Below are 17442 nucleotides of genomic sequence, written 5' to 3'. Positions count from 1 at the left end.
GTGCTGCATATGGGGGGTGACGTGGTGCTGCACATGGGGGGTGACGTGGTGCTGCACATGGGGGGTGACGTGGTGCTGCACATGGGGGGTGACGTGGTGCTGCACATGGGGGGTAACATGGTGCTGCACATGGGGGGTGACATGGTGCTGCACATAGGCGATGATGTGCTGCACATGGGGGGTGACGTGGTGCTGCACATGGGGGGTGACGTGGTGCTGCACATGGGGGGTGACGTGGTGCTGCACATGGGGGGGTGACGTGGTGCTGCATATGGGGGGTGACGTGGTGCTGCACATGGGGGATGACATGGTGCTGCACATGGGGGGTGACATGGTGCTGCACATGGGGGGTGACATGGTGCTGCACATGGGGGGTGACATGGTGCTGCACATGGGGGGTGACGTGGTGCTGCACATGGGGGGTGACATGGCGCTGCACATGGGGGGTGACATGGCGCTGCACATGGGGGGGTGACATGGCGCTGCACATAGGCGATGACGTGGTGCTGTACATAGGGGGTGACATGGTGCTGCACATGGGGGGTGACATGGTGCTGCACATGGGGGGTGACATGGCGCTGCACATGGGGGGTGACATGGCGCTGCACATGGGGGGGTGACATGGCGCTGCACATAGGCGATGACGTGGTGCTGTACATAGGGGGTGACATGGTGCTGCACATAGGGGGTGACATGGTGCTGCACATCCAGACAACCACAACCACACAAGACATTTCCAGTAATGTGAACATGAGTCATCCCACAATGCCATCATTAACGTCTGGTGAAGACGCCGCCGTAATGTACCTGGCAGAATATCTCAGTTGGTTTCTAGAAGACCTAAAAGTTCTCATCCCTTGGAGACATCTACAGGTATTTGTCCACCACAAGTATAAGAATTCTTTGAGAAAGTTTCTGCGGAACGTGACATGGCTGTTAGCGGCTACGGCACATTTGTCTCCCATATATTTCCACTAGGCACCTTATGTAAATAAGCGGAAAGCTTGGATGAAGATTATTTGCCCTTTTACAACTTTTCCATCTTTCTTGAAGGTGAGTGAAGTTGTGTTGGTAAGAAAGTCAGGCCATCTCCAAATGCGAATATTATCAGCAATGAGCGAGCTACACAGGGACAGAGAGGGGGACTTGGCACCATTTCTACTAATATGTTACAGAACAAAAATATTTCCCTTTGTTCTGATGTCAACTAAATATCTATAGGGTACAGAATAGCAAAGTAGTGGCGATATGCTCGGCCGGCCTGAGCCATTCCCTATGCATTGTGCTCTCCATTCATAGAGACCTAGAGGATTAGACAGCGCAGAACATGAAAGTTCATTGAGGAGCTGCGAGAAATTCACAGACTGAGCGGGAAACTTCCAGGATCCGCACATAAATATCAGAGACGTCAACCACGGTTCTCAATGGTGGAACTGTTCCTGATGACCTTCCCATTTCTAGGCATGAATGAAGGCTTCTTGAGGAATGTGGACTGATCCATGGAAGAAGAAACCAAGGATACTCAGAACCTAAGAAGGGAAAAATGGGTAAAATGCATCAGTATTTCTGTTCTGTGTTTTATGGTTCTTCTAGTGTGACCTCTTCTTCAGTATCCCCAGCCCTCCACTCACATTTACCTTTACTGGAACTCTTCCGGAAGGAACAAAGGCCTCTGCCCTATGAATAATCTGCTCCAAACTTCCCATTTACGCCAAACCTCTAATGGTTACTGGTATTTCCCACCACCCTCATCCGAGGGGTCAGAGAGGTCTGCACCAACTTTAGGAGAAAATGGGAGCAACAAACTAAAGATCTAGACTGAACAGGCCCCGACAAGAGACGGGAACCAGCCCAGTGAAACCGGCTGTAGCAGGTTGGTACGTAGCACTTACTAAAACCACCTGGACCAGAAGAGGGAGGCAAGGTTGGATAGGAAATCTTTCGGTGCTAAGAATGGTCCTTCTGTGACAGGTCTTGTGGTTGCTTCTGCTGTAGCTGCTGGTGGTCTCTCTGTGGAAGGCCCAGGATCCTTATGGTCTACTAAACATGCAACACATATAGGACTGTTAGTGTTGTTAGTATTGGTAATATCACCAGTATAGCCATCAGTGGGACATACAGTGTTAGCTGTGTTATGTGCGAGCACAGACAATATGGAGAGGTCAGGTTGTAGGACAAGTCATCTGCTAATATGAACGTCTAGGAAAAGCCTGAAGCTCCATGCAATGTCCTCAGCCCAGACCACCACACTGGTTCTCACCTGCTTTGTGAAGACTGTCATAGCCGAGACTGTCATAGCCGATCCTCACTGCTGTTTAGCTGGTGGGAGGTATAAGCTATAAACCCCTCTCTTGTACCCAAACAGTCTGTAGAGCTGCTTGAAGCTGGGCTTTACAGGAGGTTTGTCGAGGATCTGGCTTTGCTTTTCGTATCCTCCCATAGGTAAAATGTGATTTGTGCGATGAAGAGGAAACACCAATGGAGACTTTGAGTGTGAACTCAGACATGGATAAGGACAAAGTCTTGTAGCCCGTACAAAGTGTGGACCCTGAACAGGGCGACCAAAGTATGTCCACACTGGAGGTCCGCCAAAGAATAAAAGATCAAAAGGTTAAAGATGCAGATAGAATGAACATTCAATCTCATGGAATGCAATGTCCTCACTGCCAATAGATGGCTGACAAGACACGGGCCAGATGGGCAATCTCTATATATCTACTCTATACCTAATAGTGAAAATGAGGTCTCCGTGGAGGAACCGGAAGGGTCCCTGGAAAGAGAAGAGAGCAGACACTCAAAAACACAGGACCACACATAGGTGAGGGACGATCGGTAATGACAGATGGTGATTGGAAGATCAAGGATGACAGATCATTTATGGGGCTGGGGAAAGATGACGGATACGGAAAAATAATGGATGATGGGTATGAGTGGATGATTAAAAGATTAAGGATGATAAATGGTTTGATGATGAGTGATGACAGATGATTAACAGCTAAATGATCAGCAATAATGGATAGATAATAGATAGATAATAGATATATTTTAACCAATAAATTTTTATTACATTTTCAGAAAATTTTGAACATACAAAGGGTGAAACGAAACCCACAAATACATACAATACCAAAATACGATAGGGACCTGTACTCATTAAAATATGACTTCTTCACCATCCCACAGTGACATCACGGGAACTCCAGGGTTAAAGCATGATGACATAATTCCAATAATGATAGATAGATAATAGATAGATAATAGGTAATAGATAGATAATAGATAGTAGATAATTTAAATAGATGATAGATAATAGATGATAGATAGATGATAGAAGGAATATTGTCTTCTCAATCTATACACTCGGCCTGGGACAACTCATAAGGTCCTATGGCTTCCAGTACCACCTTTATGCTGATGACACTCAGATCTACCTCTCTGGCCCAGATGTCACCTCCCTGCTCTCCAGAATCCCAGAGTGGCTATCAGCCATATCCTCCTTCTTCTCCTCTCGCTTCCTCAAACTCAATGTGGACAAATCTGAACTCATTATCTTTCCCCCATCTCGCATATCTTCCCTACCTGATCTATCTATCAAAATAAATTAAATCACCTCCTGTCGCCTCCAGCTCAAAAATATTTCCAGAATCCGTCCTTTCCTCAACCCACACTCTACCAAAACGCTTGTGCATGCCCTCATCATCTCCCGCCTGGACTACTGCAACATCCTCCTCTGTGGCCTACCTTCTAACACTCTCGCACCCTCCAGTCCATCCTTAACTCTGCTGCCCGACTAATTAATCTCTCTCCTCGCTACTCCTCCGCTTCCCCCCTCTGCAAATCCCTTCACTGGCTCCCAATTTCCCAGCGTATCCAGTTCATACTACTAACACTGATCTACAAAGCCATCCACAACCTGTCTCCTCCGTATATTTCCGAATTAATCTCCTGATATCTTCCCTCACGTAATCTCTGGTCTTCCCAAGACCTCCTCCTCTCAGGTTGATAGATAATAGATAGATAATAGATAATAGATAGACAGATAATAGATAGATAATAGATAGATAATAGATAAATAATAATAATAGATAATAGATAGATAATAGATCATAGACAGATAATAGATAGATAGATGATAGATAAATAATAATAATAGATAATAGATAGATAATAGATCATAGACAGATAATAGATAGATAGATGATAGATAAATAATAATAATAGATAATAGATAGATAATAGATCATAGACAGATAATAGATAGATAGATGATAGATAAATAATAATAATAGATAATAGATAGATAATAGATCATAGACAGATAATAGATAGATAGATGATAGATAAATAATAATAATAGATAATAGATAGATAATAGATCATAGACAGATAATAGATAGATAGATGATAGATAAATAATAGATAATAGATAGATAATTAGATAGCTTCGGGTTTTAACCACCAATGTTACGGTTTCCTTTCAAAATTAGGGGATTGTGCAGGGAAACTATAGAAAAATCACAAGGCTACTGTGGTTAAAAGCTGCAGCCTGACCAGTGTGTGTGAACACTGCCTAACAATGACACCTGGTGTTACTGGTGGCCTGAATGGCAAATGTCACCTGCTTCCTAATGAATGTGCACCTAGATATATTTTTCCTTTTGAATATTCTAGAAAAGTCCTGGATTGTTCTACTGGATTTTATCTAGAGGACCTAGAACAATAAGTAAAGAATAGCGACATTTATTATTAAGCAAGTAAGGAATTATATTATTTATTGCTGTGGACCAGAGACTCGAACGTATAATTGATGGGGTTTTTTTTGTTCGTTCTTTTTTGGCAGAAATGCGTGTAACCACAATTTTAATGTTTATATGTGTAAATAGGTTTAAAAAAATTCCTAGTATTTTTCTAATTATTGCGATTTTATTTGCATCCTTCTCTGACTCCTACCCCCCCCCCCATTTTGGGCCAATGCTGCAGGGCGTGAAGAGATGAGGGTTAGGGGTTCGGTGCCTTAGGAGTCTGGCGCATGTATGGACCCAATTAGTAAGAATAGGAACCTGCTCCAACTGGTACTGCCCAGTGCCCCCCCCACCTGCATCTCTAGACCCCCAATGTAAGATTGGGTGGGGAAATAAGATTGTCACAAGTTAGCCGTGCATATTAGAGATTTGTCTGAATCTTACCTATTGTATTGTCACCCATCCCTTGTAGACTGTGAGCCTTCGCGGGCAGGGTCCTCTCTCCTCCTGTATCCTCACCCATCCCTTGTAGATTGTGAGCCCTCGCGGGCAGGGTCCTCTCCCCTCCTGTATCCTCACCCATCCCTTGTAGATTGTGAGCCCTCGCGGGCAGGGTCCTCTCTCCTCCTGTATCCTCACCCATCCCTTGTAGATTGTGAGCCCTCGCGGGCAGGGTCCTCTCTCCTCCTGTATCCTCACCCATCCCTTGTAGATTGTGAGCCCTCGCGGGCAGGGTCCTCTCTCCTCCTGTATCCTCACCCATCCCTTGTAGATTGTGAGCCCTCGCGGGCAGGGTCCTCACTCCTCCTGTATCCTCACCCATCCCTTGTAGATTGTGAGCCCTCGCGGGCAGGGTCCTCTCTCCTCCTGTATCCTCACCCATCCCTTGTAGATTGTGAGCCTTCGCGGGCAGGGTCCTCTCTCCTCCTGTATCCTCACCCAGCCCTTGTAGATTGTGAGCCTTCGCGGGCAGGGTCCTCTCTCCTCCTGTATCCTCACCCAGCCCTTGTAGATTGTGAGCCCTCGCAGGCAGGGTCCTCTCTCCTCCTGTATCCTCACCCATCCCTTGTAGACTGTGAGCCCTCGCGGGCAGGGTCTTCTCTCCTCCTGTATCCTCACCCATCCCTTGTAGACTGTGAGCCCTCGTTGGCAGGGTCCTCTCTCCTCCTGTATCCTCACCCATCCCTTGTAGATTGTGAGCCCTCGCGGGCAGGGTCCTCACTCCTCCTGTATCCTCACCCATCCCTTGTAGACTGTGAGACCTCGCGGGCAGGGTCCTCTCTCCTCCTGTATCCTCACCCAGCCCTTGTAGATTGTGAGCCCTCGCAGGTAGGGTCCTCTCTCCTCCTGTATCCTCACCCATCCCTTGTAGACTGTGAGCCCTCGCGGGCAGGGTCCTCTCTCCTACTGTATCCTCACCCATCCCTTGTAGACTGTGAGCCCTCATGGGCAGGGTCCTCTCTCCTCCTGTATTCTCACCCATCCCTTGTAGACTGTGAGCCTTCGCGGGCAGGGTCCTCACTCCTCGTGTATCCTCACCCATCCCTTGTAGACTGTGAGCCCTCGCGGGCAGGGTCCTCTCTCCTCCTGTATCCTCACCCATCCCTTGTAGATTGTGATCCCTCACGGGCAGGGTCCTCTCTCTTCCTCTATCCTCACCCATCCCTTGTAGATTGTGAGCCCTCACGGGCAGGGTCCTCTCTCCTCCTGTATCCTCACCCATCCCTTGTAGACTGTGAGCCCTCACGGGCAGGGTCCTCTCTCTTCCTGTATCCTCACCCATCCCTTGTAGATTGTGAGCCCTCGCGGGCAGGGTCCTGTCTCCTCCTGTATCCTCACCCATCCCTTGTAGACTGTGAGCCCTCACGGGCAGGGTCCTCTCTCTTCCTGTATCCCCACCCATCCATTGTAGATTGTGAGCCCTCGCGGGCAGGGTCCTCTCTCCTCCTGTATCCTCACCCATCCCTTGTAGATTGTGAGCTCTCGCAGGCAGGGTCCTCTCTCCTCCTGTATCCTCACCATCCCTTGTAGATTGTGAGCCCTCGCGGGCAGGGTCCTCTCTCCTCCTGTATCCTCACCCATCCCTTGTAGATTGTGAGCCCTCGCGGGCAGGGTCCTCACTCCTCCTGTATCCTCACCCATCCCTTGTAGATTGTGAGCCCTCGCGGGCAGGGTCCTCTCTCCTCCTGTACCATCACCCATCCCTTGTAGATTGTGAGCCCTCGCGGGCAGGGTCCTCTCTCCTCCTGTATCCTCACCCATCCCTTGTAGATTGTGAGCCCTCGCGGGCAGGGTCCTCTCTCCTCCTGTATCCTCACCCATCCCTTGTAGACTGTGAGCCCTCGCGGGCAGGGTCCTCTCTCCTCCTGTATCCTCACCCATCCCTTGTAGATTTTGAGCCCTCGTGGGTAGGGTCCTCACTCCTCCTGTATTCTCACCCATCCCTTGTAGACTGTGAGCCCTCGCGGGCAGGGTCCTCTCTCCTCCTGTATCCTCACCCATCCCTTGTAGACTGTGAGCCCTCACGGGCAGGGTCCTCTCTCCTCCTGTATTCTCACCCATCCCTTGTAGAATGTGAGCCCTCGTGGGTAGGGTCCTCTCGCCTACTGTATCCTCATCCATCCCTTGTAGATTGTGAGCCCTCGCGGGCAGAGTCCTCTCTCCTCCTGTATCCTCACCCATCCCTTGTAGACTGTGAGCCCTCGCGGGCAGGGTGCTCTTTCCTCCTGTATCCTCACCCATCCCTTGTAGACTGTGAGCCCTCGCGGGCAGGGTCCTCTCTCCTCCTGTATCCTCACCCATCCCTTGTAGATTGTGAGCCTTCGCGGGCAGGGTCCTCTCTCGTTCTGTATCCTCACCCATCCCTTGTAGACTGTGAGCCCTCATGGGTAGGGTCCTCACTCCTCCTGTATTCTCACCCATCCCTTGTAGACTATGAGCCCTCGCGGGCAGGGTCCTCACTCCTCCTGTATCCTCACCCATCCCTTGTAGATTGTGAGCCCTCATGGGCAGGGTCCTCTCTCCTCCTGTATCCTCACCCATCCCTTGTAGATTGTGAGCCCTCGTGGGTAGGGTCCTCTCGCCTACTGTATCCCCACCCATCCCTTGTAGACTGTGAGCCCTCGCGGGCAGGGTCCTCTCGCCTACTGTATCCTCACCCATCCCTTGTAGATTGTGAGCCCTCGCGGGCAGGGTCCTCTCTCCTCCTGTATCAGTCGTGACTTGTATTGATTAAGATTATTGTACTTGTTATTATGTATACCCCTCCTCACATGTAAAACGCCATGGAATAAATGGTGCTATAATAATAAATAATAGATAACTTCATATGTAGGTTGTTAGAGATGCATGGATCATCAGAACTCATGGATGTTGGAAGATTAACAATGAATGCTTAGATAATCAGGTATGACAGATGACATATGGATGGACACAGATGATGAGTGACTAGATAAATGGGTGATCACTAATGATGGATGGAGGGATGACAGATGATTTGCCATGCAGACTCTCTGAGATGCTTAAATAGATGCACGGATGATCAATGATGGCAGATGGCTTGTCATGTGGATGATAAGAGATGATGAATGGCTAGATAAATTGGTGATGATAGGGCAATGGTTTGGTGCACTGATAATGGATGACTGACAAATGGTTGGATCAGCTAGATTAAACCTTGTGAGGGCAGTTGAACGTAGACGAGGAACTAGCAGAACCTTGTGTTACAGACCTGCTCACAGAAGGTAATATTTTCCCAGTAACAGTTCCTTTTCTGGCAATTCTAACTACTCAAGCTTTCATATCTACTTGCAGCTTTCACCTTTTTGGTCTTGTGACATTTCTCTTCCATGTGGTGCCATTGCTGACAGAATGAAATAGGAAGGTGTTTTCTTTGTTAGGCATTGCCTTCTTACACTCCCCTTTCGGCTGGACACTGGTGTAATGAATAAATGGGTGAATTTTTATTAATTACGATATTTTAGTCTAAACATCAGCTTTTCTCCAAAGACTTTCGGTGGGATGTACTCAATTTTGGTCTTGAATGAATTTGTTAAAAATTTTTACTTTTTTTTGATGGGCAAAATAACAAATCTTGCTATCTTTTGCTATCAATTGCCCACATGTGGCAGTAGCCTGTAGTATGGCATCCCATAGAAAATGTTCATTTTGAAAGGAAACTAAAAGTTTTCTGACAAATCTATTGGGGTGTACTCTTTTATACTGAGCACTGTATATGCTATAGGTACTTTCACTGGTGTATTGCTAATCATTATTAATCTGTTTGATGATTACTTTGTAATTTTGTATTGTGATTATTGATCCTCCGTGTTAGGGCTAGCGGAACGCACCAAGTAATAGAGAGATTGATACGAGGTGCGTTCGCAGCCTCGGGTCCACCGTGCAGAGATACCTGCTGCAAGTAATGGCGGATGGACACTGAGCTCACACGTGGGTTAAACTTCACCCCGTGTGAAATGAAAGCGAGCTCTGTTGCCTCACAGTCGCGCTGTACACAGGAACTAAAACCCTAACTGAAAGTTGTGCTTGCTCTGGAACTCTTCTGTGCTAACCGCACACATGAAGGAACCAGGTGCTAAGCCAAGGCTAATTGCCCCCACTGACGCTAGCTGCCTGCCTGAGTGTACAGCCCCAAGGCTAAACAGACTCACACCACTAATATATAGTGTGGCAGAGTATCCACTGGCAACTACCAAACACAAATGATACTAGCGCATGGCCGTGAGAAAAGCAGGACTTAGTCCCAGGAGCGCCTGCTCGCCGCCGAACAGTACTGGTTATAATGGTTGGACCTGGAAGGGCAGCAGTAACCAAACGTGCAGTATCTGTCCGAGCCAGGCGCTGGGACCGACGTCTCTGCTGAGCAGGCTCCACTGTGGCTGGAGAAGAATGGGAGACCGCAGCAGACATGGCTTGAGATTCTCCCTATGCAGCGGCAGGAACTCGACGCCTAACATTACCCCACCTCCTAGGGTCCCCTCCTTGGGCCTCGCTATGCTCAAAGACTGCAATGAGCAGCGGAGCCTGAACGTGCTCCACAGGCTCCCAGGTTCTATCCTCTGGGCCGTGACCCTTCCAGTCCACCAGATAGTATTTTTTGCCACGTACCACCTTGCACCCCAAGATAGAGTTCACCTCGTACTCATCCGTGGATGAACCCGATGTCCCGGCACATGACTCAGAAAACCGGGACATATAGACGGGCTTTAAGAGGGATACATGAAAAGTGTCGGTGATACCTAGGCGCCTTGAAAGGGCCTATGTAGCAAGGCGCAAACTTAGTGGGCTCAACTCGCAGCCTGATGTTATGGGCGGAGAGCCACACTAAGTCGCCAGGAGCAAAGGTCGGAGCGGGGTGCCAGTGTGCATCGGCAGAAACCCTCTTTCTCTCCTTGGAGGCCCGGATGGCATCCTGTGTGCGGTCCCAAATGTCACGTGCCTCCACCACCCACTCTGCCACCCTAGAATCGGTGGATGACACGGGCATGGGCACAGGGACACGCGGATGCTGGTCGTAATTAAGGAGAAATGGAGTCTGCCCGGTAGAGTCGGCTACGACATTGTTCAAAGCAAATTCCGCCCAAGGTAACAAAAATGCCCAGTCATCCTGCCTGGCGGAGACAAAATGTCGCAAGTATGTGACCAGAGTCTGGTTGGCGCTCTCTACCAACCCATTCGTTTCGGGATGGTAGGCAGAAGAGAGATTCAGCTCAATGCTGAGTAAAGGACAGAGCTCTCTCCAGAACCGAGACGCAAACTGAGGACCCCGGTCACTGACAATTTTGTCAGGCATGCCATGTAGACGGAAAACATGTTTTATGAACAACGCCGCTAAGGCCCATGCAGAAGGTAATCGTGGAAGCAGAACCAAGTGCACCATTTTAGAAAAATGGTCGGTGACTACCCAGATAACTGTGCAGCTACGAGAATTGGGTAAGCCTACCACGAAGTCCATCCCGACCATCTCCCAGGGCCTGTCTGCCACCAGCAGGGGGTAAAGTAGCCCAGCAGGCATTTGCCGAGGAGACCGATTCTTGGCGCAGGAGACACACGCTCAAATATAGTCCCAGATGTCACGGGCCATATGCGTCCACCAGTACATCCTCGCCAAAAGCTCAGATGTCCTCTTGGTCCCAAAATGTCCACCCACCCTGGACAAGTGAGCCCAAGAGAGAACCTCCGGTCGCAAATTAGATGGAACGAAAGTCTTGCCTGGGGGCACAGAATCTAGCGACACCGGAGTCACAGATTTCAGGCTCTCTGAAGGGACAATAAGCAGAGGCTCCTCCTCCTCCTCTGATGACACTAAGGAGCGGGAGAGAGGGTCAGCATGAGTGTTCTTCTCCTCGGAGAGAAAATGGAGGGTAAAGTGGAACCGGGAGAAGAACAGGGACCATCTGGCCTGGCGAGTTTAGCCGCTGGGCGGTTTGCAAATACACCAAATTTTTGTGGTCGGTGAAAACTTGGAAGGGAAAACAAGCCCCCTCCAGGAGGTGTCTCCACTCCGAAAAGGCCAAATTCATGGCTAGCAACTCCCTATCCCAGATGGAATAATTCCTCTCCGCCGGTGTGAAGGTCTTGGAGAAGAAGAAGCAAGGATGCTTCCGACCTTGAGCATCCTTCTGGAAGATGACTACTCCAGCACCAAAGGAAGAGGCATCCACCTCCATGATAAATGGTTTATCAACATCGGAGCAATGTAAAATGGGAGTGCCAGCGAAGTGAGACTTGATAGAGAGGAAAGCCTTGGAGACCTCCTCCGACCACAATTTGGGATTAGCTCCCTTCTTGGTGAGGGCAACCAGAGGAGCTACCAAAGTTGAGAAGTGGGGAATGAACTGGCGATAATAGTTGATGAACCCCATAAAGCTCTGCACCACTCTGAGAGAATGGGGTTCCTGCCAGTCCATCACAGGCTGTAGCTTGGCGGGATCCATAGCCAATCATTGGGCCGAGATGATATAGCCAAGGAAAGGCAAAGACTCCCGCTCAAATACACCCTTCTCCAACTTGGCATAAAGGGAGTTTGCCCGTAGGAGGTCGAAAACTTTGCAAACATCTCTCCAGTGGGAGTCTATATCTGGAGAGTAGATGAGAATATCATCCAGATAGACTATGACCGAGGCGGAGAGCATATCCCGGAAGATATCATTCACAAAGTCTTGGAAAACGACTGGGGCATTACAGAGCTTGAAGGGCATCACCAGGTATTCATAGTGCCCATCCTTGGTGTTAAAAGCCATCTTCCATTCGTCCCCCTCACAGATGAGAATCAGGTTGTAAGCACCCCGTAGATCGAGTTTAGTAAATACCCTTGCTCCCTGAAGCCTATCAAAAAGCTCAGATATCAGGGGCAGCGGGTACTTATTCTTAACGGTGACTGATGGCGTTAAGACCCCTGTAATCCATGCATGGACCTAACTCTCCATTCTTCTTCTGCACAAAGAAGAACCCAGCCCCTGCAGGTGACACTGACTTCCTAATGAATCCTCTTGCCAGATTCTTCTGGATGTATTGAGACACTGCCTCCATCTCCGGGAGAGATAACGGATAGACTCGACCCCGGGGAGGCTCAGCACCAGGCAAGAGGTCAATAGGATAGTCATAGGGGTGGTGAGGAAGAAGGGTCTCCGCAGCCCTTTTGGAGAACACGTCCGCATAGGGCCAATATTGCTTGGCGAGAGAGGATAGATCTGTGGTTACCTCAGTAGTAGCAACCTGATTGCACTCCCTCTGTCATCTACCCCAACAAGATTCACTCCATCCCAAAATTCTGCCTGTGGACCACTCAATATGAGGGGAGTGGTACCGTAGCCAAGGTATCCCCAACAGGACCTCATCAATTGCCTCAGGAATGACTAGCAGAGATATACGGTAATCTCCTGATGAGATAGCGACATAGAAAGAACAAATGGGATGTTCTGGTGTGTTATCTGTGAGGGCAGTGTCGACCCATTCACCACTCGTACGGTCACTGGTTTTGTGAGCATCACCAGGGGTATTGCGTGTCGTTTGGCGAAGGCAGAAGACATAAAATTGCCCTCGCCCTGGAATCCACGCAAAGCTCTACCGAATGAGTGGATGAGCCTAACCGCACACATGAAGGAACCAGATGCTAAGCCAAGGCTAATTGCCCCCACTGACGCTAGCTGCCTGCCTGAGTGTACAGCCCCAAGGCTAAACAGACTCACACCACTAATATACAGTGTGGCAGAGTATCCACCGGCAACTGCCAAACACAAATGATACTAGCGCATGGCCGTGCGGCCATGTGAACCTTTTATAGCTGTAGCAGTTCAGGACCTTCCTAGTGGACCAATAGGAGCTGCTACAGGACCTGAGCGTGTGACCCCCGACCTGGAGAGGTCTTCCCTTGGGCATGCTCAGAAGGAGAAAAACAGGACTTAGTCCCAGGAGCGCCTGCTCGCCGCCGAACAGTACTGGTTATAATGGCTGGACCTGGAAGGGCAGCAGTAACCCATTGTGCAGTATCTGTCTGAGCCAGGCGCTGGGACCAACGTCTCCACTGCAGCTGGTGAAGAATGAGAGACTGCAGCGGACATGGCTCGAGATTCCCCCTGTCAGCGGCAGGAACTCAACGCCTAACACTCCGTACCTGAAATCTTCCTTTCTTGACCACTGTCACATGTATATTTGTAATAAAATATATTATTATATATCTTTAGTGTACTTAAATTACTGCTGTAAGGTCCTTTATAGCTTGCTCCATGGGAATGCATACGAATACTGCCTGACCACCATTACCAACAAGACACCTTTTCTAGCTCCAGACCCTTAATTTGCTTCCAAACACTTCTATTTCTAGACCTCTCTGTTCTCCATACTCCATTGTCCTTCACTGTCCGTTGAAGGTACAACCCTCACCTCCAGATCCATGTCTAGACTCCTTCTGTTATTTCAAGACCCCTGTCCCTTTAAGACATTCATCCTTTCCAGACTCCTGTGTGCTTTTATAGACCTTTCTGTTACTTTTAAGAACCCGCTTTCCTTTCGAGATATGTCTGTTTTTTTCTGAACCCCTCTGCTCATGTCTAAATTCCATCCAGCTTCAGACCCAGTCTCCACAAGATCCCTCTGTCTTCACCTAAAACCTTGAATCCACTCCAAACTCACCTAATACTGTTACCTTCAGAACGCATGGCCAAGTGTACACTCCTCTGCTTCTTCCGGACTCCACTTTCTCCTTATAGCTCTGTTTTCTTTCACACTTCTATGTGCCCTTCTACAGTCTCCTGTCTCCTTCAGACACCCTTGGTCCTTCTCTTGACCCTTTTGCCTCAGAAAAGCTCAATCCCACTATCAGATTCCTCTGTCTCCTCTAGATCTCAATGTCCTCTTCCCGATTCCTTTGTCCCCTCTGGACCCTCAATCTTACTATCAGATTCCTCTGTCTCCTCTAGATCTCTATGTCCTCTTCCGCTTTCTTCTGTCTTCTCTATACACCTATCTTTCCACATTCCTTTGTCCCCTCCAGACCCTCAATCCCACTATCAGATTCCTCTGTCTTCTCTAGATCTCTACGTCCTCTTCCAGATTCCTCTGTCTCCTCTAGATCTCAATGTCCTCTTCCGGATTCCTCTGCCTCCTCTATACACCTATGATTCTTTCCACATTCCTTTGTCCCCTCCAGGCTCTCAATCCCACTATCAGATTCCTCTGTCTCCTCTAGATCTCTATGTCGTCCTCCAGATTCCTCTGTCTCTTCCAGACTCCTCTTTCCACCCCCATTCAGACATCTATGGCTCCATAGACCACTCCTTCTAAACAAAGCTCAAACTATCTTCCACCAGGGTCCTGTTACTTCCAGACAACTATCATCTCTAGAGTTCTTTGCCTCCTTTCACCTCCTTCTCAATTGACATTGCACAGCTGCCGTCACAAGAAAGTATGAACATAACAATGACAGAAGTGACTACTATTTTGGGACAGTCCTACCTGCTCTCTAGATGTTACAAGTCCTCTTACCTGGGGGGCCGGATTTATAATCCCTTCTTATGGAAGGGGACAGTTGGTTTTTCTGCTTGAATGATGTAAGGTTCATGTTTTTCAGCTTCTTCTTTTGTTGTGAAGTCTTCGATGGCTGCTGAATACCTTTTCTTCTCGCCTTGTCTTGGCTTTTTTTTGGGTAGACGTCATTCTCCGAGGGTTTATTGTTCTTGTCTACTAATACAGATGTGCCATAAGCTCTCACTGGCTTTGTAGGGATCACACTCACTGTCATTGGGGTAATTGTTTCTTTTTCTGTTGGTACATCTGGTTCATCGTTGGAAAAAGCTTTGTTACTGACAGTCTTGTCAATGTGGGGTGAACTGTCTAGATGAAGCAAGGGATTCACCAAAACTGAGTTGTATTCTTGACTTGGGTGAGCAATCACTCTACTGGAAGGTTGTACCGATGTCTGTTCTATGCCAACTGGACGGGAATTCTCCCTTTTCTGTGGAGTACTTGTCTCTAAAGGTACTGTGCTAATTTGAGTTGTTAATGAGCCCAGCTTCAAGGTTGTTGCTTCAGTAACTATCACTGACAGTGTTGATTCTGGAACCGTCTCCGATTTTGTTGAATCTGGGTTAAGCTCTGATTTTGTTGGTTCTGGAACCTGTTCATGTTGGGTTGCCTGTTGAATAATCTCTGATTGTGTTGGTTCCAAGTACAGTTGTGATGGTGTTTGCTCTGGGACTAGTTGTGATAGTGTTGGTTCTGGGTCCAGCTGTGATGGTGTTGGTGCTGGGTCCAGCTGTGATGGTGTTGGTTCTGGGTCCAGCTGTGATGGTGTTGGTTCTGGGTCCAGCTGTGATGGTGTTGGTAATGGGTCCAGCTGTGATGGTGTTGGTAATGGGTCCAGCTGTGAAAGTGTTGGTTCTGGGTCCAGCTGTGATGGTGTCGGTTCTGGGTCCAGCTGTGATAGTTTTGGTTCTCGGTTCTGCTGTGATGGTGTTAGTTCTGGATCCAGCGGTGATGATGTTAGTTCTAGATCCAGCTGTGATGGTGTTAGTTCTGGGTCCAGCTGTGATGGTGTTGGTAATGGGTCCAGCTGTGATGGTGTTGGTTCTGGGTCCAGCTGTGATGGTGTTGGTTCTGGGTCCAGCTGTGATGGTGTTGGTAATGGGTCCAGCTGTGATGGTGTTGGTTCTGGGTCCAGCTGTGATGGTGTTGGTTCTGGGTCCAGCTGTGATGGTGTTAGTTCTGGGTCCATCTGCAATGGTGTTGGTTCTGGGTCCAGCCGTGATGGTGATCTGTCTGATATGAGCGCTGGTTGAGCTGTGCTGGTTTCCTCCTCATCTAAGCTTGTATCTAGTCATAAGTAAAGAGAATCTCATGGGGTCACCAGCAATAGAGAAAACTTCTGTAATAGTAAAAGACAATATCATGCAATCGTGATTTAGAAACAAAACCTTCAGCTTTATCTTCCTTCACTGGACAGAGGACATATTAATACTGTACTGAGGACTGAGGCCGTTTTCCCATCCTTTCCATATTCCATGGGTGATACTGTTTGTATTATTTGAATATTTGGTAAAATATATACCGTAAATTCCCTCCTGTATGTTGCTGGACAGGATCCCCACCAATAACTGCAGGGCTGTTACCAGTACGGCACGGCCAGAATTAACCCTACACTTTCATTTCCCTGTAAGATGATGCTGGAGAGGTGACTGGTTAGTTTGTTCTACTCACTTATAGAGCGCCATTAATTCCACAGCTCTTCACACACATTATCATCGCTGTCCCCATTGGGGCTCACAATCTAAATTCAGAATGTCTTTGGAGTGTGGGAGAATACACAGGGAGAAGATACAAACTCCTTGGTTGGGTTTGAACCCAGGAGCCCAGTGCTGCAAACAATAGTACTAACCACTGAGCCATCGTGCTGCATCACTGGATCACCATGGACAGCGTGTTCCTTCCCACCATCTGACACATTCTCTTCTCTCCATTTTTGAGGGATTTTTTGCCTTTAAGTGGTGACTGAGACATCATCTAAGAGATTGCAATAGTATAAGGGGGAATAAAATGAGGTAATGCGCTACACAAGGTATGGACAGTGACCCCGATGACTGGCGCTTAGTCATCTGGGCTACAACCAATGTACTTATAAAGCCTCATTTCATTCTCCCCTTGTGCCATGGCGGTCTGTTTGATGAAGGTCTGATGTTTCAGACCCAAACATTACATTTCAATCATTTGGATCTTTGTCTTTGCATTATTCATGGAGTGGTGTCCTATCCGAGCACCCAACATCACAGAATCACATAGATCCTGCTTGAAAATCATCTAAGCTTATTGGAGTCCGACTTTTTGTAGATATGGGGTCTGTGTACACAGGAGCAGAGTTATTCATCATCTCTTTCATCTTAGACAAACCGACAGATTGATCGTCCTGATCCTGTGCAGCAAGGACGGGTCTGAGCTCATCCGATCCTCCTCTGTTCTTCTCCATTTCTGAGGAGGCTGAATAGATGGAGATAATGCCTATGGTAGACCTTGTGTCCGAGGGGAAAACGCCTCATTTACTGCTCATCCTCTGTCATGTACAGCGCAATATAAGGCTAGAGAAAAAGTTTTGGAGCACCTTAAGACTTACACATGAAGGAGGTTGGGGAGGGTGCAATTCACTCATGCCAACGTGAAGGAGAAAGTGGGACATCACCAGAAAGTAGGA

The 17442-nt window shown here is 48.2% G+C and overlaps 1 protein-coding gene across 1 annotated transcript; it reads right to left on the bottom strand.

The window, feature by feature from the left end:
• Positions 1 to 266: 266 nt before the first annotated feature.
• LOC138657121 (uncharacterized) lies at positions 267 to 17220 on the bottom strand. Its single transcript, XM_069744674.1, has 4 exons — positions 17145 to 17220; positions 14748 to 16073; positions 2261 to 2577; positions 267 to 1529 (listed from the first exon to the last, which is right to left on the bottom strand). The coding sequence occupies exons 1-3, from the start codon at positions 17218 to 17220 to the stop codon at positions 2306 to 2308; spliced, it is 1674 nt and encodes a 557-aa protein (XP_069600775.1). The 3' UTR covers positions 267 to 1529; positions 2261 to 2305.
• Between the last annotated feature and the right edge of the window lie 222 nt (positions 17221 to 17442).

This window comes from Ranitomeya imitator, chromosome 1 (genome assembly GCF_032444005.1).
Source record: "Ranitomeya imitator isolate aRanImi1 chromosome 1, aRanImi1.pri, whole genome shotgun sequence".
NCBI classification, from domain to species: Eukaryota; Metazoa; Chordata; class Amphibia; order Anura; family Dendrobatidae; genus Ranitomeya; species Ranitomeya imitator.
Note: the sequence above shows the minus strand (reverse complement) of the source record. Positions and strands in the feature narration are given on the sequence as shown.